At 36.6% G+C, this 22,870-nt stretch overlaps 1 protein-coding gene across 3 annotated transcripts in view; it reads left to right on the forward strand.

Moving 5' to 3' along the window:
* Nucleotides 1-11,511: 11,511 nt before the first annotated feature.
* Nucleotides 11,512-22,870, forward strand: part of FBXW11 (F-box and WD repeat domain containing 11) — a 240,270-nt gene continuing 228,911 nt past the window's right edge. For 2 of the 3 annotated variants that reach the window (XM_053718555.1, XM_053718556.1), the window contains exon 1: nucleotides 11,512-11,687. In XM_053718555.1, the coding sequence (XP_053574530.1) occupies nucleotides 11,643-11,687 (45 nt within the window). In that variant the 5' untranslated portion in view covers nucleotides 11,512-11,642. Of the gene's footprint in view, nucleotides 11,688-14,438; nucleotides 14,547-22,870 lie in introns of all 3 variants that reach the window. The other variant, XM_053718557.1, reaches the window with a different exon arrangement.

Below are 22,870 nucleotides of genomic sequence, written 5' to 3' on the forward strand. Positions count from 1 at the left end.
GGTGTGGTGAAGAGTGTATTTATAGGCATTTTGAGGTTTGGGAAACTTTGCCCCTCCTGGTAGGAATGTATATCCCATACGTCACTAGCTCATGGACTCTTGCTAATATGAAAGAAATGAATTTATCAGGTAAGTTCTTACATAAATTATGTTTTTCTTGAGAAAGAACGACAATAAGGCTTGCAGTGTAACTCTCACATATATCCTTAGTATATAAAAGATATAAACATAGTGCTAGTGAAGTGTAATATAGATAAGCTATGAAACTTAATTATCTATTTGTTATGGGCCATGTATAATCGTGGTGGGGGTATATAGAAGTATATTTATTTATATAGAGAGGTGGATATAAACAGTTTTAAGGAAATTTCTCTTCATATATGGGAGGGGGAAGTCAACATGATACATAGCCCTTAGATTTTTAATTATGGCTATTCTAGGTATTTAGATACATTATGAGGAGGTTGATAGGATAGACTTAGAGCCCTTTACTTTCAAACACGCTAGTGGACCAGGCAGATAGATTAGTACTCTAGGCAACTTAATCGAATATCAATTCAGTATCACAAAAATTAAGTGTGCAAACACGGGCTATCATCTATTATGCACTTTATGTGGGATGGATAGCTATAGAGATAAATTGCACCCCAAGCTCTAACCTAGGGGACATGGAATACTATGTATGTAAAGCTATACAGGTAATTTTGAGATATCGAGTAATTCACTACAAGAATACTACAGTATGCTGCCCGGCCGCAAGCGACACACTCCAGCATTTAATAAAATAAGGCCATCCCATCTAGCTTAGATACCCAAGTTACCAGGGCACTAGTGATGAGATTATATCCCATATGTTTAACTCAGTAACATCACTGCCTGTATGCCCTGCTGATGTTGAAATATGACATTGCATCTCTAAACAACATATCAAAAGTAAGCTGTCTTTAAACTACAGAGAATAACAAGTAAATACAGAACAGTAATAGTGTTTGTAACATATGCAAATGAACTGCCAGATTCACACTAATGTTATATTACCATATTTAGAGGGGCTAATGTGAGCTAAAAAGAAAGTACTCTGATACCAGGGGATAAACACAGAGTATTGTAATTGTCCTGAGACTGGGTTTGAAGTAACTACTCACACAGTGTAACCATGTAAACATATCAATAGATGCTAAATGTACATCCTCTCCCCTCCTTAATAAATAGGTGCTGGGTAGTAGTAGGATATGTCACAGCATATAAATACCATATTAACTTATATAACTATATAACTTGATGTAAAATTAAAAGCAGTCCATAACATGTGTCTGAGAACATAACTTTTAAAAAACAGAATGTTGTAAATGACGCTATCATATCCAGTTAAGCGGTATACCATAGAGGGATTATATATCTTCTATACCACAATGAATAAGCATATAACATTACAACAGGATAAACTTTACCGATGTCCATATAACTAGCTAACTGCCATGGGAGTATTGTAATAACTAAAGCTGCCTAAAGGAGTTAATCACCAGGATCCCACCACCATAGTTACAACCATGGAACAATGTCTTAGAAATATCAAGTCTGCTGAAAACATAAATATATAAAATTTGTGACGCGCCTAGGTTCCAGTTAACTAATTAACATACAGTAGACTGAAAGTGAGGGCTGCAAAATTTAATGTAGACATCGTTCTGTGTTAAAAGTTGTAGCTTTGTTGGGAGCTACGCATAACATCAAGATACACACTGCACAACTGTTATAGCATATAAGTATCATAGCAGTATAAGGCAAAAAAACCCAAAAAAAACAAAAAAACAAAAGGAACAAAACAAGCACTCATGAAGAGGTTAGACCAATGGTCCACATGAAAGAAAATATCACGCAGAGGAAAGTTCAAAGCTTATAGAGCATCAGCTTATACCAATTCTAAATTGCGGCAGCTTGAGAACCGCTGTACAGACCAGGGTTAACGCCACAAAAGGTTTCCAGTGGCAAACGGCTGCTACCGGCTGGATGAGCTGCGGGGGCTGAGTGACCACCTGTATAGCGGTGTACAGGTCTCTCTGTCCACTCCTAGAAGCGCTCAAAGCCGACATAGGAGACATGTGTACAGCCACAAGAGGCCATACTGATGTAGGCAGGGTTAGAATATCGGGTTCCATGCCAATGCAGGCAAGGTTGCCGGGTATGCTCTCTCCCAGAGTGATTTGTCCCCACTAGTCATATTAAACTGTAGGGTTGCGGGAAAACCCTTGCATTCCTCACCCTCCAACCTAGAAGCCGCCATGTTGAAAGCATCTGTGGCCGTAGTAAAGTCCATGTTAGCTGCCGTTACTGCTGTTGAAGTAATTTCCTCGCTAGGCTCAGCTCTGCAGGCGAGTGCTAGGTCGTTGAAGTTACGCTGCATTTTCTCTCCTAGGCTGTCGAGCAATGCCAAAATCTGTAAATAGGAGTCCTCCATCCTTGGTGATATAATAACTGGGTTTACTTATATCAGGCTGCGGCTGTGAAGCCAGCGATCGCTTCCTTCATGTGGTCGTTGCAATCTACTCAGACCCCAATAAAATCCTGTTAGGTGCCCAGACCAATAGCTGTGTCACCTATGCGTAAATTTAGGTCTGATGTCTTTCTTTAAGGGATCGTAGCGTCTATGCCGTCCTTGCTATAGTGGCGATCCCTCGCCTCTACAATGGGCTGATTCTGTAGACTAAATGAGTAGATGGGTCAAATAGACTACCCTGTCCTCCTTGCTTTACAGGATAAGTCCCCCTCTTGATACGCGGTAAGCGGTTATTCTGCGGCCTATATATGAGCCGATATTCAGAGGAACTGCTCCGCTCTACTCCCTCAAGAACAGCATGTCAGCGTCCAAATAATGCTCTCATATGGGCTTTGAGACATAAATCCAGTTAAATCATTTGAAACTTGTATTTTAGAGCCCTATGATATATTTTTAAAAGTTATAAGCAGGAGCTCTCGACATCTGCGTCTGCCTTGTTTCATAGTTGGCTCCGCCCCAATTTTTGTTTTTTAATCTTTGTGTAAATGCCAAAAGGGCCTACTAAAAAAAGTTCCAGGACAACTGTAGAAAAATGGCTAAGCAGCAAAAGGGTTGAAAAATGCTACTAAGAAAATATCTTCTCTGCGGATCTAACTAAAATGGACAATCACTGAGAACCAGGTTGCAGAATAATTTTCATAATCCCTGAAGATGCACTCCCTTCTATACAAGAAAAAAAATAACATTCCCACCTTTAATTAAAGGAACGTTGATTAAAAAAATTACACTTTAAAATATTTACAGTATTCATCATTAACCCTTTCATGACTATAAAGAGGAATATGCACAGACACCAATATAAAAATCCAGTATAAAACCTTTTAAAAACCTTAGGAGGTGGGAATAGCAGGGGAGAGCATTCTGCTCAGGTAGGGTGGGAACTTCCCAGAAAGGCTCTTAAACACAAGGCAGGAAAGATGGAGGTGCGTCTGGATTCCAGCGACAGCCAGTTTAGTTCTTTTAGCATGTCACAATGGTGGGTCCTGTAGTTGTAGCACAAAGCAGCAGAACAAGTTATACAATGTATTGTTTATTAAGGTGAGTTTGCGGTGCAGGTGCACATACTACGTCCCCGTAATCCATGATAGGCATCAGTATTTGCTGTACAATCTTTTCCTTTACTGTAGGGCTGAGGCAGGATTTGTTTCTGTACAGGGCACCTAGTTTTGGATAAAGTTTAGATGCAAGTTTTTCTATGTGGTGGCCAAAAGATAGATTGGGGTCTAACAACATACCTAAGTATTTAAAAGAGTGGACTGAGGTCAGCGTGCAATTGGATTTTGTTTTGATGCGAAGATGGGAATTTTGTAATTTGTGTAATTTAGGTCCCGTTCCAAAGATCATTGTGACAGTTTTGTCAGTGTTTAGGAAGAGTTTGTTTTTTGAGATCCCCTTTTCTACCTCTGTGAACTGGTCTTGGAGCACTGCTTCAAGCTGCGGCAGATCGGAATTGTTTGCATAGATTACTGTGTCATCTGCGTACATGTGTACAGTTGAGGATTTGCAGACATTAGGCAAATCATTTATAAATAATGTGAATAGTAGGGGGCCGAGAATGGAACCTTGGGGTACACCACACGTGACTGGGAGAGGGAGGGAGTCGCTGTCAGAAATGGAGACATATTGTGATCGATCCGATACATATGATCGAAACCAGGTTAACGGACAATCAGCAATACCAGTTTTTTAGTTTGAGCAGTAGTATGTCATGGTCTATTGTGTCAAAGGCCTTTGCAAAATCAAGGAAAATTGCTCCAGTTAGGTCTCCTTGTTCCATGCCAGTTTGGATGTTGTTGCAAACTTTTAGGAGGGCAGTTGTAGTGGAGTGATTTGGGCGAAAACCTGATTGATCAGGGGTCATAGTTAGATTGTTGGTAATACTCACATAATTGCATATGGATGCATTTTCCTAAGATTTTTGACAATACTGGGAGCAAAGATATAGGGCGATAATTAGGAACCAAGGTTACTCCCCACTTTTATGGATAGGCACTACTCTTGTAGTTTTCCAAAGTTTGGGTATGTATCCAGACACCAAGGATTCCTTAATTAGGGTTGTGACTGGTTTAGCAATTGCCGGTGCACTGAGCTTCAACAGCATTGCTGGGATTTGATCAGGTCCAGACTGGTTTTTCATTTTTTGATTATTAAGGTGTTTCTTAATGACATTGATGGGTACAGGTCTAAAATTGAACTTCTCTATATTGGGTCTTTGATGATTTAGTGGGGCCTGATCCACATTTGTAGTTTCAGGATGCGTGTCATTTATTAGTTTGTCAATCAGGGTGGTGGAGCATCTGACAAAATAACTATTAAAGGCATTTGCTACTTCTAAGGGGGGTTGCAGGGTATGGTTGTCCACATTGACAGTGGGGGGTTGGGAGTGGATTGGAGGATTTTGTAAGTGTATGAGTTTCCAAAACTTTCTAGGGTTTGATATGTTATTGTTCAGATTTTCACAGAAATATTGGGCCTTGGCCAATTTTGTTTGTTTAGAGCATATATTTCGCCATTGTCTATATACACAGTGATCATTCATAGAGCCTGTATGGTTGAACTTTGACCACAATGAATCCCGAAACTGGTACATTTGAACGAGGTCAGCTGTGACCCAATTCAAGTGTGCTCCTTTTACTCTCACCTTACGCAGCGGGGCATGTAAATTCCAAACTTGTAGGAGTTCAGACTGAAAGAATTCAACTGCAGAGTCTAGATCAGGGATTAGGTTTAATCTGTGCCAGGGGAGGTTCTGAATGTCAATTAGAAAAGATTGAAGATTATATTTTTTGAAGGATCTGGTGATTTTAACCTTGGGAGAGGATTTAGTTGCCTTTATTTTGCGCACGCAGTACACTAAGCAGTGGTCACTGAAATTGTTAGGGAGAACACCTGCCTCCGTGATTCAGTCGGGAGAAGTGGAGAGAATCCAGTCGAGCAGGGTGTGATTATGGCTTTTGATGTTTATACGAGTTGGGGAGGAGATTAATTGCGTTAGCTGCAAAGATTTAAACAGCGAGCGACAACTATTATTTTTTGGATTCAGCCAATCAATATTAAAATCTCCAAAAAACAAAATTTCACTTTTTGGGTTTTGAGCTATGGTTTCACTAAGGAAATGTGCTATGTCAGAAAGGGAATTAACAGGGGAGCTAGGTGGGCGGTAGATTCCTGCAACAATGATTGATTTACTGCACGGGATCTCAATTGTGCCAGAAAGGAAATCAAAGGTGGCAGGAGAGCTATATTTTTGTAAGGGGGTGTACTTTGTGGAATTGTCAACATAAATTACAATGCTGCCTCCTCTCTTTGCTCTATCATTTCTATGGCATGAATACCCATGTATTGCAATGTATTTTTGCGGTTAGCCACGATTCAGAGATCACAATGATTTTGGGCTTGTAATGTGAACACCAAGCTTTCAGTGCATCAATTTTTGGTAATAAGCTGTGGATATTACAGTGCACAAAGGAGAGGCCTTTTATAGCTGGAAGGCTAGGAATGGAATTTGTTGCTGGACCAAGGTTAGACTCTACATCATTTGCAAGGGCAAGTAACATAAGGAATAAGAATTTGGAAATCATTTTTGTTTGGCCATATAGTGAATATGATACTTTATAATTTTATGAGGTGGGGGTTGCTGTAACTTATCAGCACTCAGCAGATAAGTTACAGCAACAGAGCAGGCCATGGTGTATGATAATGTGTTTTCCAGTTTGAGGTGTGTGTTTATGGCGGTAATGATAGGAACTAAATTGGAGTGAGAAAAGAGTTATCATGAATAACAGTATGGTCATATTTGGATTCATGTTAGTCGTATGAGGTGTGTAGATGGAAAAAAAGTATATACTATTGATGTGTGATATGTAGCTATTTGTAGGAAGAGAGGGTATGTATTCTATAGGGTTAAGTAAAAGGAAGGATGTGTTGATCAGTGTTTGCAGCTGTCATTTAGAATGGAAGTGATGTGGGAGACTATATAAATGAAGAAATGAGCTTGGGGTGGGAGGGAAACTATCTTCCATAGGCTACCTGTTGCTTGAATAGCAGTGGAACAGCTGAGATGAATGTCTGTATTTTCTTTTAAAACTGGGGTAGATATACTTTAAAATCAGGCTGAAGGAGAGAGATATATTAGCGTCAGATTGGCCTGCAAAAGTTTAAAGGAATGGGGAGGGTATATCTATGGACATTTGAGCTATTTATTTATTTATAAAATATTTTACCAGGAATGATACATTGAGATTTCTCTCGTTTTCAAGTATGTCCTGGGCTAAGGGTCATTCAAGCAAAAACACAGGGAAAGTTGAAAATTACAGAGATAAGACAGAGGTATTCATGTAGAGGAATAAACTATTAAACAAAGTACAAAAAAGATATATGGGCCTTAACTGGTTAAACTAACTTTTAACATAATGGTCAGACATTTTTTATATTTTATTTTTTTGCTTTTTTAATACAGAAATAATAAAAAAAAACAGACAGAAAAAAAGAGAATTACATTATATATGCATACATGTCGATATTGCGCCTCACAAGGCTTTCTCTGTATTAAAACATACAATATATTCATAAAAAACATAATAAATGAGAAAGAAAAAAAATCTACAACAATTTGTTGCTGAGCTTAACAATATTTACAAGATTATTTACATAAGATTAACCTTCAGATCAAGTAATTAAACAAATCTTTCTTTATTATTGAGTTTTTCACAGAGAGAGAGAGAAAAAAAAGAGGAAATATTACAATCTCTCTCTGCTCCTCCCGGGGGATCCACCTCTCCCCAGCCCTCAATAAAGGTGTTGTCTCCAATACTCTGGGTATTTATCTGATAATAATAATTGTAGAAAATCTGGTGAATTGAGAAAGTACCTCTTTAGGCTGAGCTAAGATTACTTTATCCCATTTTGGCAGATAAATTTTTATTTTATTTTCTTCAAAGATTAATGGGTCGTTCTGGTCCAGAGCTATTTGGTAGACTATATTATGTATAACCGAAGCTATGCTTGGAGCAGTTTTGTCCTTCCAAGCTCTTAATATCATATGTCTAACTATTAGAATTACGGTATTAATCAGAGACGTATTCTGCATTTGTTCATAAAACAGAAAAAAAATATGTAGAGGCTCAAAGGATATCCTGGCTGGCAAAAATCTATTTAGCCAGAATTCTGTTTGTTTCCATAGTTTATTAATTTTTGGGCATGCATAGAAAACATAAAATAAATCTGCTACGGGGAATTTGCATCTATAATAGGCCATTACCCCCTTCCATTTTCCCATTCTACTAGGTGTCAAATAAACTATATTGAGAAGTTTTAAATGGGACTCTCTTATTGCCATACTGCTTGAATACTGTTTTATCCTATCAAAGCTCTTTTGAAAGGAATCCAAATCAATTCCAGGGATATCTCGCTTCCATATATGGAAGAGACTATTTACTTTAGATTTTGCCCCCTTGAGAGCTAATAATCTATAAATATATGAAATAGAATAGTTGCCTGAAGAAAATCTACTAATGATATTGTCCAGTGAACCCAGAGTCCATACATCTCCTTCCACAGGTTTCTAATTTGTAGGTAAGCAAAGATCTTTTATCTAAATTGAATTCTCTAACTAGCGAATTAAATGATTTAATGTGTTTGGTAACCGGGTCCACTATCTGATTCAGAAATTTTAAGTCATTTGCCGAGCATTTTTTAAAAGCAGATTATTCACATCCACTCTCAAAATCTGGATTTCCTCTGATAGGTAAATATTTAGACAGCCGGTTATTCACCTCCAGCAAATTACAGATTTTATACCAAGCTAAAATAACATTGTAGATTGTATATTTTAAAGAGTATTCTCTAGCATCTTTAGGTCGGGCTATATGTTACATCGCTTTAAGAACATAAGGAGCAATCATAGCCTCTTCTATATCACAGTTTGTAACATAGTTGGCTCTAGTCAGCCAATCTAAGGCAATTCTGGCCATGCAGGCCAAATTATAGTTTATAAGATTTGGAAATGCAAATCTCCCCATATCTTTTGGGTGCATTAGCCAAAGTAGAGAGATACGTGATTTTTTTGGAGCCCAGAGGAAGCGAGAACAGCTTGAGTTAAATTTTTGCATGCCTGTCTTATGTAGAAAGGTGGGGATATTTTGGAGAAGAAATAACATTTTTGGAAGTATTTGCATTTTAACTATGGCTACCCTTGCTACCTCAGTAAGACACTTTTTCCAGATAGGAATATAATTTACATCGTACCATTCCTCTGGGTTTCTAGAAAGATTTATTCCAAGATATTTAATAGTGGTTTCGGCTAATTTAAAAGGATTCTTTATAAAACTATTCTTGTTTTTGATTACCCATAGGATCTCAGACTTTGAAAGGTTTATTTTATAGCCAGCAAATTTACCGAACTCCGCTAAAATATCAATTAAGGTGGGGATATTTCGAGTTTAGTTTCTTATATAAAATAGGATGTCATCAGCATATAGGGATAGTGTAACTTTATGTTGTTTTATTTTTACACCCTCAAGTACTTTGCGACTTTTTATTGCTAGGGGTTCAATGGCTATATTAAATAATAAGGGCGACAGGGGACACCCCTGTCTAGTTCCTTTATACAAAGTTATAGATGGAGATAATATATTATTTATGCTTTGATAAGAAATTGGGTTCTGATATATTAAAGATATGCAATTATAAAAATAACCCGAGAAGCAAAAATTCTTTAGTTGTAAATAAATGATACCATAGGACAGTCAAAGGCCTTTCTGCATCCACCGTCAATAGTGCAAAATCTTGCTTTATGCCTGACTCTGTCCTATGTGATACTAAAGCATGTTCGATTAAGTTCATTGCTTTTCTTATATTTTTTTTGGGCTGTTCTACCTGGTATAAATCCAGTTTGGTCTGGGTGGATGATATCTCCTATAACCTTTTTGAGACGCGAGGCTAAAATATTTGCTAGAATCTTATAGTCACTATTGAGTAATGAGATCGGTCTATATGAATCCATTGAATTTGCATCCTTATCTTTTTTAAGAATGAGTATAATGTTTGAGGCGGTAAAAGATTTGGGGGGTTCAAATTGATATAGAAAGTAATTATTGAATAATTTAGTCATTGTAGGGGCTATTTCGTCAGAAAGCACTTTAAAAAATTCAATTGGCAGTTGGTCAGGGCCTGGTGCCTTCCCCAAGGCTGAATCTTTAATTGCCTTTAGCATCTCTTCTATCGTAATCTCTTTATTAATTATCGTTAATTGATCTGAAGATATTTTTGGTATTTTGAGGTTTTTCCAGAAACATTCTTTCACCTCTTTATTGACCTCTGCAGGGGAATACAGTTTTTGAAAGAATAATTGAAATTGTCCATTTATATCTTTTGAGGAATTGTATTTAATACCCTTGGATATAATTGTCCCAATATCATTATTTTTCTTCCTACATTTGGATATATTTGATAACATTCTGGCTGTTTTTGGTGAGAAAGTACCGAAGATTGCTTTGTTTTTGCAATCCTCTTGTATCTGATATTAGGTTAAGAAGATCTCCCTCTCTGTTTTTTTGGTAGATCGCCCAATTGTCTCTGTTAGGGTCAGCTATGTATTTTGTAAATTTATTTTTAAGTTGATTTGTTAACTGTAGTTCCCTTGCTTTTCCTTTTAACCATATAGGCCTTTATTTCCCCTCTAAGAAAAGCCTTCCCAGCCTCCCCAAAATTTCTGTTTTAGAGAAATATTCTTTATTCAGGGAAGCATACTCTCTCCATTTTTGAGTCATCCAATTTCTAAAGCTAATGTTCGCGTATAAAAAAAAAAGGGGGAAATTTTTTTTTACCATAGACTTTCCCTTTTACTCCTCAGCTGAACAGACAAAGAAATAATTGCATGATCTGATATAATTATACTCTTTATATCTGCGTTAATTTCTAACTGTAGTAGCCTTTCAGTCACTAAGAACATGTCTATTCTTGAGAGTGTGCAATATGATTTCGATTCACATATAAACATTTTCTCATCTGGATGTTGAATTCTCCATATATCTCTGAGTTGTAGGCCTTTAGAGAAGAGGCCAATATCTTAGCCTCCTTCTTAGACCTATATGAGCCACTAGTTCTGAGTCTGTCCAACTGTGGTGTAAAAACACTATTAAAATCTCCCCCAATAATTGAGAGTCTATTGAATTGATTAATTTAGAATATAACTTATCCCAGAATTCAGGCTGACATTCGTTTGGTGCATAGAGATTACATACCATAAAGCGGGATTCGTTAATTTCTATTTCTAGAATCAAGTATCTTCCCTCTGCATCTTTATATTGAGATATCAGGTGAACATCTACATTTTTATTAAATGGTCAGACATAATGGTGATAAAATATGCATTTAAAATTATAAAAACAAACAAAAAATAATCAATACATAAAACAATACACACATCAGAAAATAACAGGGTAGGTAAAATAACATATTACTATCTTGCATAGGCTACCTGTTGTTTGCATAGCAGTCTTTTAAAACTGGGGTAGATATACTTTAAAATCAGGCTGTTGTTTGCATAGCAGTGGAACAGCTGAGATGAAAATCAGCACAGTGTCATTTAAAAATAAGCAAAACATTAAATTTTTACAAAAACACTCCCTGATGGGCTATATAAATGGATAATCTACAAAACTTTTATACAAAGAAAAATTTAGTGTACATACAAGTCCTTTTAATGGTGAGACATAAATATTTTTTTTTTTTAAAACGTATGGAAGAAGTATTTTGGTACAATAAAAATATGTCAGTGTCTGCAAAACAATACATCAAAAAGTCCATTACGCATATCGCCGACTAGTTTAGTTTGTAGCCAAGGTAAGAAAAGGCGCGGGGTGTCCCGGGAATAATTTGTGGGTTTCCGGTTTCAGTACGTCACTCAGAGGCATCCGGGAGGAATCGGTCACGTGACCTTCTTCGTCAGCGCGTAGAGGCCGAGCAAGCGTGGAAGGCAGCAACAGAGCTGCCGCTTGTGTCGAGCTTCCGTCTGCTTTTGCTGCGTGAGTTGGGGCGGGGGAAAAAGGGAAGAGAGTTGCGCTTCGTTACCCCCGGGGGGAACATGGATCCGGATTCAGTTATCGAGGACAAGACCATAGAGCTCATGGTGAGTACCCTATAAAATAGGTCAGCTCTCCAGCCGGCAGGGGATGCTCATCACGCAGTCAGATTTGATTGAGTGTTACCCCCCCCCCATGTTTATAATTTGACACCCCCCTTCTCGACTTCCACTACCTTACCCATTTTGTCAAACAGGGTATTAGCTACAGCAATCTGATAGGTATTGATTTCTCTATAATGGCTGCAGCGCATTGCAGGGTGAAGGGTTATTCTTGCAAAAGAAATGGGTTAAATATTCCTCATCTCTCCTCCCTTCATCTGCATCCCTGTTATCCTCCATTATCATCTTCATACCAGCAGGTGAGTCTGGCTTTGGTATAGCCCCCTCCCTTTTTAAATGGAGCTGTGATTTTTCTTTAATGCATTCTACAGAAGGCTGTGTAGATGTGTGATGTTCTAGATCTCTCTGACAGCCAAAGGGTTAAACGCAAATACCCCAAAATCTTGAGAAACGGGTAGTAGTGAGCTGAGATTTTACATCATCGCCCCCACCTCCCCCTTCCACAGCTTCCACTCAATGGGGGAGTAGCAGCCTTAAGGAGGGGCTGAAATTGTATTCACTGCCGCAGAGCATCACCTATCTATGAAACATGGTGGGCAGCAATGCAGACGTCTCTTCCCCCTCCTCCCTCGTCTGAGCTTGAAAGGCTGATTGTGTGGACTCCACGGAAGGCTATTCAGATCTTGTCTGTCACATCTTAGTTGAAGGGTGGGACTTGTACCAAATGCTGCTCAGAGCAGAATTCTTCAATATCCCATCAAGTGAGCGTCAGCCATTTAAAATGAGCACATATAATTATAAATACACATTTTGGTAAGCCGAATACAGTATTAGTTTAATAGCATCTCTATATTAGAAGCCACATTTTGTGTTATCTGTTTTAGATACTTAAAAATCATTGTGTCTGCTAAACTAGTTCAGTGAAAAAACATGCATATTTTTTTTTGTTACACTCCCATACAATTTATTTGCCAAATGAACTTTCAGTGTGTTGTTTTTTTTTTCTTTTGGTATTGTAATAGTATATTGCTTTTTTACTTCTTAGAAGCTATATTACTTTGAATATTTATGTTTGTTGTATTATGTATTGATCTTTAAATCTTTCATAGTTAAATATGTCAGGATAATGAATGTCTTAATGTATTTTATGGTCGGGTGGACCATATTTACAATATTATTTAGTATGTAGACAAGCCTCTGGAGTGAGGATGCTATGGCTTCTAGAATTTTACTTATCCAACTAGCATTTTGCATTGTTCAATATATAACTTTATTTCCGTATCCATATCTGGCTCTCAAAATTGTGTAATTGATTCTTAAGTATTCCTGCTTTCTTCTAAATTTGAAATACATTTGTAAACACCTAGTATAGTCATTGATTTACTTTTGAAATTGGTCATTCTAAGATGGCAGTATCCCTGGGCAAGGTTGTATATCTTCTAGTGTAGTGTAAGCAATGCCTAGTATAAAAGGTTCAGATAATTGTTTTTGGACAGTGCAAACTTAAAGTGAAGGTCCATTTTTATGAACTAGTGCTAGGTTTTTAATAAACCTATGAAAAACAAGGGCATTTTAATTCATCAAAATTGACACTTCACTGTTTTCTTCAAAAACTTAACTTTTAAGCCTGAATACAGCCTCCCCCGGACGTCGTAAGCCTCTGCAGACGTCAAATGACGAATCAGGCTTTCTCCAATCACAGCTTCCGCCCGGGGGAATCTTGGCCTGATGCAACGCTGTGATTGGAGGAAGCCGGATTCGTCATTTTGGACCCACGAAGACGGCTTGCAACGCACTGAGGAAGTGCTGGAGCAGCTGCCAGGATTAAAAGGTAAGTTTTTGAAGAAAACAGTGAAATGTCAATTTTGATGAATTAAAGTGCCCTTGTTTTTAATAGGTTTATTAAAAACCGGGCACTAATTCATCAAAATGGACCTTAACTTTAAATCTTGTCACTACTTGTACTCATTCATGTTAACTTTTTTTCTTTTTACCAGAAGCAATTTATTAGTTAAAACGTGTATATAAATATCTTTAAAAAAAATGCATGAAACGGTTAAAGGGACACTGAAGCCAATTTTTTTTCTTTCGTGATTCAGATCATGCAATTTTAAGCAACTTTCTAATTTACTCCTATTATCAATTTTTCTTTATTCTCTTGCTATCTTTATTTAAAAAAGAAGGCATCTAAGCACTTGTTCATTGGTGGATGAATTTATCAACCAATCGGCAAGAACAACCCAGGTTGTTCACCAAAAATGGGCCGGCATCTAAACTTGCATTCTTGCATTTCAAATAAAGATACCAAGAGAATGAAGAAAATTTGATAATAGGAGTAAATTAGAAAGTTGCTTATAATTGCATGCTCTATCTGAATCACAAAAGAAAAAAATTGTCTTCAGTGTCCCTTTAAGCAAATAGTACAAATAGAGTTTATATAGAGTCAATAGGCTTCATTAATTCCCAGAGTATTTTTCAAGATACAGGAAGTGCAATTTAATAAACAGATGTGAATTAAAATCTTAATTACCAGAAACATGACCATGCTCAGCCTTGTTTATTATGAAGGCTTGTATTCATTTTATATTTTTATTTACAGACTAAGCACTTTGGTAGGACAATCCTGAATGCTGCTCAATATGAAGGGGGGGGGGGGGGGAAAGTGCAAGATCTTTGCATAAAATGTTTCTTTATTATATGACTTCACTTTACCTCAGCAATCATATTGTCCCTTAGTATCTCCTTATGACATGGACCAAGATCCTGAGCGTCGGTTCCAGTAGACCAGGTTTTGGCCGATCCTAACTTGACAGTAATTATCATTACTGGAATGCTAAAGCAAATGTGAGTAAATTTAATGTAAAGTTCACACGCATGCATACACACACTCCGTCTCGCACACTTGCAAAAATATAAATAAAAATCCACTAATCTTGGCCTAGTTTAAAAAAGTAATTGCTGTAGATGACAAAAAATCACGCTTTTTACTTTTTTTTTTTTTTTTTTACACTGGATGGACCATCTTTCTTTTTCTCTGCCGTATATAAAAAAAATATATTGCGGCTTCAGTTCAAGACCACTGCAATAAAGTGAGTCACACTCATTCCCCCCCACCCCCCCCAGTGCTTATAAAAGTTATATTTACTCTATACTGCAGTAAATTAACTCTGCAATAGCATTTTTTTTCTGAAAAATACAATGTACATACCTTAATTAAAAAAATACTTTATTGCTAAAAAAAATGCTAACCATAATCTAAGGTTTCAGTGCGTCATCTTTTTGTTGGTGGTGTGTGTATTCATGTGTATTTGTTTATATATGTTGGGAGAAAATGGCTCCGATAGACTTGCTTGACACAGGTTTGCCACAAACCTGAAATTTGTAAAAATAAATAAAAAAAAAGCAGTATCTGCAAAGCGCAATAAAGCGTAGCGCAATAAAATGAGTTGTCTGTGAGAGAAGGATAAAGATATATTTCTCAAATACAGAATCTGCACTCTTCAGGGTTTTCACATTTGTGACAAACTTTACTATTGTGTCCTTCAGACAATTGCCTTTCTCTGAAACCTCACAAAATTAAAGTGTCACACATCTGAAGAGAGTATATTGCTTTGTTTTGTAGCTCATTCCAGCACCCAGGTAGATGTCTGAGTGAGAGTCATTGACCAATGTTTGAGGGAAGAAGGGGAAAAAAATACATATAGCTATCTCTGAAATGTGCATAACTGCTTTTAAGTTTTATATAGAAGCATTTCTGCAATATACTTGCATTAGCAAACGTTATAACTGTTACAGTCTGACAGAATTTTGAGGAGCCACTTTTTTTTTTTGTTTAGAAGCCTGACAATTGTAATTGATTAGGGATATGTAAAATAACAAAATAGCAGTGTCACCTTTTTCTGCCTTATTTTTAATTGTTTTACAGTTTTCAGTCCCAATGTTCTCCACAGCAAATATTGCCAGCTGGGCAGGGGCAGTGTAATATTTTCTACTATTATATCCTTTTTTGCTATCCAAAGCACAAATTAATTGCACTATTTAATGTATATGTATTCAATGTGCAATAAGAATGTAGCATTTTTAATAATGGCTGATTTTTAGCTTAACCCCTTAATGAGCACTTTTCCATTTTCTGTCCGTTTGGGACCAAGGCTATTTTTACATTTTTGCAGTGTTTGTGTTTAGCTGTAATTTTCCTCTTACTCATTTACTGTACCCACACACATTATATACCGTTTTTCTCGCCATTAAATGGACTTTCTAAAGATACCATTATTTTCATCATATCTTATAATTTACTATAAAAAAAATGATAAAATATGAGGAAAAATTGAAAAAAAAATACTTTTTCTAACTTTGACCCCCAAAATCTGTTACATATCTACAACCACCAAAAAACACCTATGCTAAATAGTTTCTAAATTTTGTCCTGAGTTTAGAAATACCCAATGTTTACATGTTCTTTGCTTTTTTTTGCAAGTTATAGGGCAATAAATACAAGTAGCACTTTGCTATTTCCAAACCACTTTTTTTTCAAAATTAGCGCTAGTTACATTAGAACCCTGATATCTTTCAGGAATCTCTGAATATCCATTGACATGTATATATTTTTTTTTAGTAGACAACCCAAAGTATTGATCTAGGCCCATTTTGGTATATTTCATGCCACCATTTCACCGCCAAATGCGTTAAAATAAAAAAAATTGTTCACTTTTTCACAAATTTTTTCACAAACTTTAGGTTTCTCACTGAAATTATTTACAAACAGCTTGTGCAATTATCGCATAAATGGTTGTAAATTCTTCTCTGGGATCCCCTTTGTTCAGAAATAGCAGACTTATATGGCTTTGGTGTTGCTTTTTGGTAATTAGAATGCCACTAAATGCCACTGCGCACCACACGTGTATTATGCCCAGCAGTGAAGGGGTTAATTAGGGAGCATGTAGGGAGCTTTTTGGGGTAATTTTAGCTTTAGTGTAGTGTAGTAGACAACCCCAAGTATTGATCTAGGCCCATTTTGGTATATTTCATGCCATCATTTCACCGCCAAATGCGATCAAATTAAAAAAAAAACGTTAAATTTTTCACAATTTTAGGTTTCTCACTGAAATCATTTACAAACAGCTTGTGCAGTTATGGCACAAATGGTTGTAAATGCTTCTCTGGGATCCCCTTTGTTCAGAAATAGCAGACATATATGGCTTTGGCGTTGCTTTTTGGTATTTAGAAGGCCGCTAAATGCCGCTGCGCATCACACGTGTATTATGGCTAGCAGTGAAGGGGTTAATTAGGTAGCTTGTAGGGAGCTTGCAAGGTTAATATCACATTTAGTGTAGAGCTCAGCCTCCCACCTGAAACATCAGACCCCCTGATCCCTCCCAAACAGCTCTCTTCCCTCCCCCACTCCACAATTGTCCCCGCCATCTTAAGTACTGGCAGAAAGTCTGCCAGTACTAAAATAAGATGTTTTAAAAAAAAAAAAAAAAAAAAAAAAGCATATTTACATATGCTGCTGTGTACTATCCCCCCCTTAGCCCCCAACCTCACTGATCCCCCCCCAAACAGCTCTATAACCCTCCCACTCTAACTTAATCTGCGCCATTTTGGGTACTGGCAGCTGTCTGCCAGTACCCAGTTTAGAAGAAAAAATGTTTTTTTTTAGTTTTTATTAAACTTTTCTGCAGTGTAGCTTCCCCCCACACAAAACCAACCCCCCACCCCTCCATGATCTCTTTTTGTGCTTTTGCACAAACAAGATTTGGCCATTTGTTACTAAAAAAAATTTCCATAGTGTAGCGGTTCCCACCCGCCCCGTGCACGCGCCCGCCCGCCACCCTCCGTGCACGCGCGCGCCCCCTAACGGCCCGCACCCGATCCCGCCCCCCCTTGACGACACAGGGCACACCGATGGGCTCCCACCCACCAACGATACCGGCCATCGATGTCCGGTGCAGAGAGGGCCACAGAGTGGCTCTCTCTGCATCGGATGGCCGTGTAAGGTTATTGCAGGATGCCTCCATATCGAGGCATCACTGCAATAACCGGAAAGCAGCTGGAAGCGAGCAAGATCGCTTCCAGCTGCTTTCCACACCGAGGACGTGCAGGGTACGTCCTCAGGCGTTAACTGCCTTTTTTTTGAGGACGTACCCTGCACGTCCTCGGTCATTAAGGGGTTAAAGGGACACTGAACCCAATTTTTTTTCTTTTGTGATTCAGATACAGCATGACATTTTAAGCAACTTTCTAATTTACTCCTATAATCAAATTTTCTTTATTCACTTGGTATCTTTATTTGAAATGCAATAATGTAAGTTTAGATGCCGGCCCATTTTTGGTGAACAACCTGGGTTCTTGCTGATTGGTAGATAAATTCATCCACCAATAAAAAGTGCTGTCCAGACCACTGAACCAAAAAAGCTAAGATGCATTATTTTTCAAATACAGCAAGAGAACGAAGAAAAATTGAAAATAGGAGTAAATTAGAAAGTTGCTTAAAATTGCATGCTCTATCATAATCACAAAATATTTTTTTTTTGGTTAAGTGTCCCTTTAATATTGTCTAAAATTTTAGCCAGGTGGTGCACCCGCTAAAAAGGTCCTGGGGAGAACAGTCTATAGTTCTATAAAACTCAGGTTTTATAAATGTTTTTGTAAATATCTCCATTATTTCATTTTATGTTATTCCAAATTACCATTGTATGGAAGTAAAATGTATCATTCTCTTCACCTCGCCTAGTCAGTGGTCACACACTTTCATTGGAACTTTATTCTCATGCTCGCCGTCATTCATCCATTTTATATATTTTAAATGCTTGATAATATGGTTATACATACATTTGATTATGGTTGCGGATATCTAGTCTCTGCAAATAAGACCTGGATGAAAGTTAACACAGGGAGATGGTACAGGATGTTATTTAATATGTTCTAACTGCCTGTTGATTATGTGAAGCGCACACTAATAAATATCTTTGTATTTATTTACATTACACAGTTAATCCATTAAAAGGTACATAAAACCCAAACTTTTTCTTTCATGGTTTAGATAAGAACATTCAGTTTTTAAAAGCTATCCAATTGACTTTTGTTATATTTGCTTTGTTCTTTTGGTATCCTTTGTTGAAATGCATAACTAGATAGTAGTCTCAGGATCAGCAATGCACTTCTTGGAGTTAGCTGCTTATTGCTGGCTGCACATATGTCTTTTTTTTTGTCATTGGCTCACCAGGTGTTCATCTAGCTTCCAGTAGTGCATTGCTGCTCCTTTAACAAAGAATACCAAGATAATGAAGCAAGTTTTAATAGTATTTAATTAAAAAAATAAATTATTTATATATATATATATATATATATATATATATATATATATATAATAATATAATATAATATAATATAATATAATATAATATAATATAATATAATATAATATAATATAATATAATATAATATAATATAATATAATATAATATAATATAATATAATATAATATAATATAATATAATATAATATAATATAATATAATATAATATAATATAATATAATATAATATAATATAATATAATATAATATAATATAATATAATATAATATAATATAATATAATATAATATAATATAATATAATATAATATAATATAATATAATATAATATAATATAATATAATATATTCGTGTAATAAGTGTAGCGCACTACAGCCCAGAAAGTCAATCCTTGAAATCCTCATGTGTTATGAAAGAGAGGAGGAGAATCTGAATCGGTTATTTAGGGAGAACAAACTAAATAACCGTGAGGTATACTGGATTTTTACCTTACAAACCAGTAGCCCTCTGGGTCTTAATATGAGGAGACACCTTCATTTAAGTTCAGATTCTCCTCCTCTCTTTCATAACACATGAGGATTTCACGGATTGTCCTTGGCTGTTCTATATTCTCACTCATTAAAAGGATGTATTTTCTGGTAGACCTCTGTATAATTTTTGTAAAATTGAAACATTAATATTAAGTTATATTATAAGTGGCATATTATTAATTTAGTAGTTGTACATAATCCACTGTCCTATCTATTAAAATTAATAAGAAATTTAGGTTATTTTTTGATGTCAAAGTAATTTTTATATCCCCTATTCTTTCTAATTTTGCAAAGATTATAAAATTATAAGTTATATTTTGCCTAAGAGCATTATTAAGATTATTTAAAACATTAATTGATGTGATCAACTGCAGAGTTAGAAATGTCTATCACTGAAATAGTAATCCCGTAAAAGCATGTACTATATCTTTAAGAGTAAGGTGTGCACAGGTGGTTACCTATGCAGTGACCAAGTGCACATGCACGAAAAGCGTATGCAGGTGTGCCTGTACATATTGTAAATGTATTTGTGAAGAGCTGTGTTTTTATGGATGCTGTATTCTATGCTTTTATAAAGCACTTTGGATTTTACTAAGAGGTTTCCTTTTTGGACTTTCTGGGCTGTAGTGCGCTACACTTATTATTACACTATTATTTCTTTGGATGTGCCGAACAGACGCATCGTGTGAGCAGCATTCATCTCCCCACAAGTCTGTGACTTACTCTCCATTGTGTCGGTCAGACACATTAAACTCGAGGTGAGATTGTTTGTGGCGCTTTACCCTGCAGTGCTGTTCTGTTGTGTATGTATGTATATAATCAAAATGTATTGAACTCAACTGAGGAGCTTTCTGTCCACATACTACATGCAATCTTAATGTCCACCATCTATCTGTGCATGTACTGTATACACGTTATATTTTCTAGATTGTAAACTTTATTGAGCAGTGCCCCAATTCTTCTATATCCCATTCTTGTCTTTATTGAACTTTCTGTATTGGTTTGTAGACTCTAGTGGAGAGTTATGAGTAATTAAAATATGTAATTGGTCCTTAAGGACAGAATTGTGATGTGTGGTGTCGAAGGTCTAAAAATTGTTCTCGGCACACTGATCGTTAGTAGACCATGTCTGTTTCTATCTAAGTGTATATGCAGGGAGCCAGCCACCTCCTTGTTTTAACGTCTTCCTACTCCCATCGCCCCTTACGGTGTGGGTTAATGTACACACGTTATTTCCAGTTGAACATAAAAAGAATGCGCTAAAAAAGGCGCAATTACATAATCACATTTCCCCATATTCTATAATGGAGCATCTTTTTTATGCCAAAAAAGTAACTGCCTCAGCTCATGCAACCCTGATCGCATCTGCACATGAATATGTATGTACCCACAAATACATATTATTTATTATTTAATTGTATAGCGCCGCAAAATTCCGTAGCACTGGGTACAAAGATAAGGGGTATACAATGACAGGGATTTGTGATAAAATACAAAACATAACAAACTAAACAAGTCTAGTACAGGAGGAAGAGGGCCCTGCTCCGGAGAGCTCACAGCCTACAGGTTTAGGGTGCAGAGACATAGGGTTTGGGGTAGCTTGTCACATGGATTGTATATATTTATAGACATACAAATATGAATAAATGGGTCAGTATGTAAAAAGCACTTTCGGCCTGTTTGTTTTTCTAATACTTAACATCCCGTAACTTTTACCCTTAACTTTTTTGTGTACAATTTTTTTTTTTTTTTAATCAAATTTATATCAGTGTTAATGTGAGTGTTACTGTACTGTTATGTGTTTTGTGACACTTGTCACTTATTCAGAGGTCTGAGGTCACAATGTTTACTTGTGAGTAAAATACAATTGAGCTGTTCCATTTACTTCCAACTTGTAATATCAAGATTATTTACTGTGTGCCCGAAAAGGCAAATTTTTGCCACAATGCAAACACGCAGAGATTTGTGCTTTTACTTGTAATCTAGTCAACGTTCAAATTAATGTTACATAATTCTGCACATAGTGCAGACTTATTTAATATTAACTTTGTAAAACCTGCAAAAAAAATATTTTAAAGATTCAACCTTCCAAACCCGTACTTCCCTTACCTTCTTTGCCCCTTCCGGTTTCTGCAACAGCACGTCCTGGACACACGGTCTAATCGGGTTGCGCAGTTGAACTACATGTAGCGCACTCCCGTGCCTAATAAAGCTGTCTGACACTTTCCCCAGTGCAGAAGTGCACTAAATGTAGTTCAACTGGACAACCGATTGCACTGTCATTACACAACGCGATTGACGCACTGTTGAAGAGGCCGGCGAAGAAGGTAAGGCAAGTATAGTATGGGTTTGAAGGGTTAAACCTTTAAAATCCTTTTTTTCTTTTGCAGGTGTTGCTAGGTTAATGTTACATAATTCTGCACACATCTTCTCTGTCATGGGGTTGCTCTGATTCACCCTGAAGATGTAACCTAAAAAAATTTGGGTTGAAAATAAAATTCATGCGTTTTTAGGTTTGACTCCTCATTCTTGTGTGCTTTTTATTGCGGTTTTTACTTTTGAAGTGGATCTAAACTTTATGTACTGAAAGCGGGAAGGCTCTTTAAGTCAGTGTAGTATTCTTGGATACATTGTAATCTTTTATTCCAGTCTCTTAACCCTTTCCAGCCGGTACTTATTTGTTACTTCGTAACAAAGTTCCGATGTAAACAAATATTACAAAAATTTAAATTGCGTGATTTCAATGATGTGATCGCGTGAGGGGGGAGTGCCTATGACGCTAGGCACGCCCTTAAGCCCGTGATCCCAGTTAGGAAGCAGTTACTGCTTCAGGACGGCATGAAATGTCCTAACGGCAGGAAGGGGTTAAAGAAACATAAAAATGCAAAAATAAAATTTAATGTTATATTGAGACCGTGCAATAATACATTGAATTACCAAAGGGGTTAAGCACAATTAAAGGGACACTCAAGTCAAAATAAAGTTTCATGATTCAGATAGAGCATGCTTTTTTAAGACACTTTCCAAGATACTTCCATTATCAAATTTTGCACAGTCTTTTTTTTTATATACACACTTTCTGGGTAACCAGATCCTACTGAGCATGTGTACATGCTCACAGGGTATACGTATACTAATCTGTGATTTGTTAGAAAGAAATATACTGCTTATTTATTCACTGCACTCTGGTGTTTTTCCTCTCCTGTAACTCTTTTGGCACATGTATATTGAGCAAATGATTTTAGGTTGTTAATTTAGTCCTGCATTTGTTGTACTGTTATCCAATGTCTTCTAATGTTTTGTTAATTGCCATGTGATGT

The sequence above is a fragment of the Bombina bombina genome, chromosome 6, assembly GCF_027579735.1.
Source record: "Bombina bombina isolate aBomBom1 chromosome 6, aBomBom1.pri, whole genome shotgun sequence".
In the NCBI taxonomy this organism is placed as follows: Eukaryota; Metazoa; Chordata; class Amphibia; order Anura; family Bombinatoridae; genus Bombina; species Bombina bombina.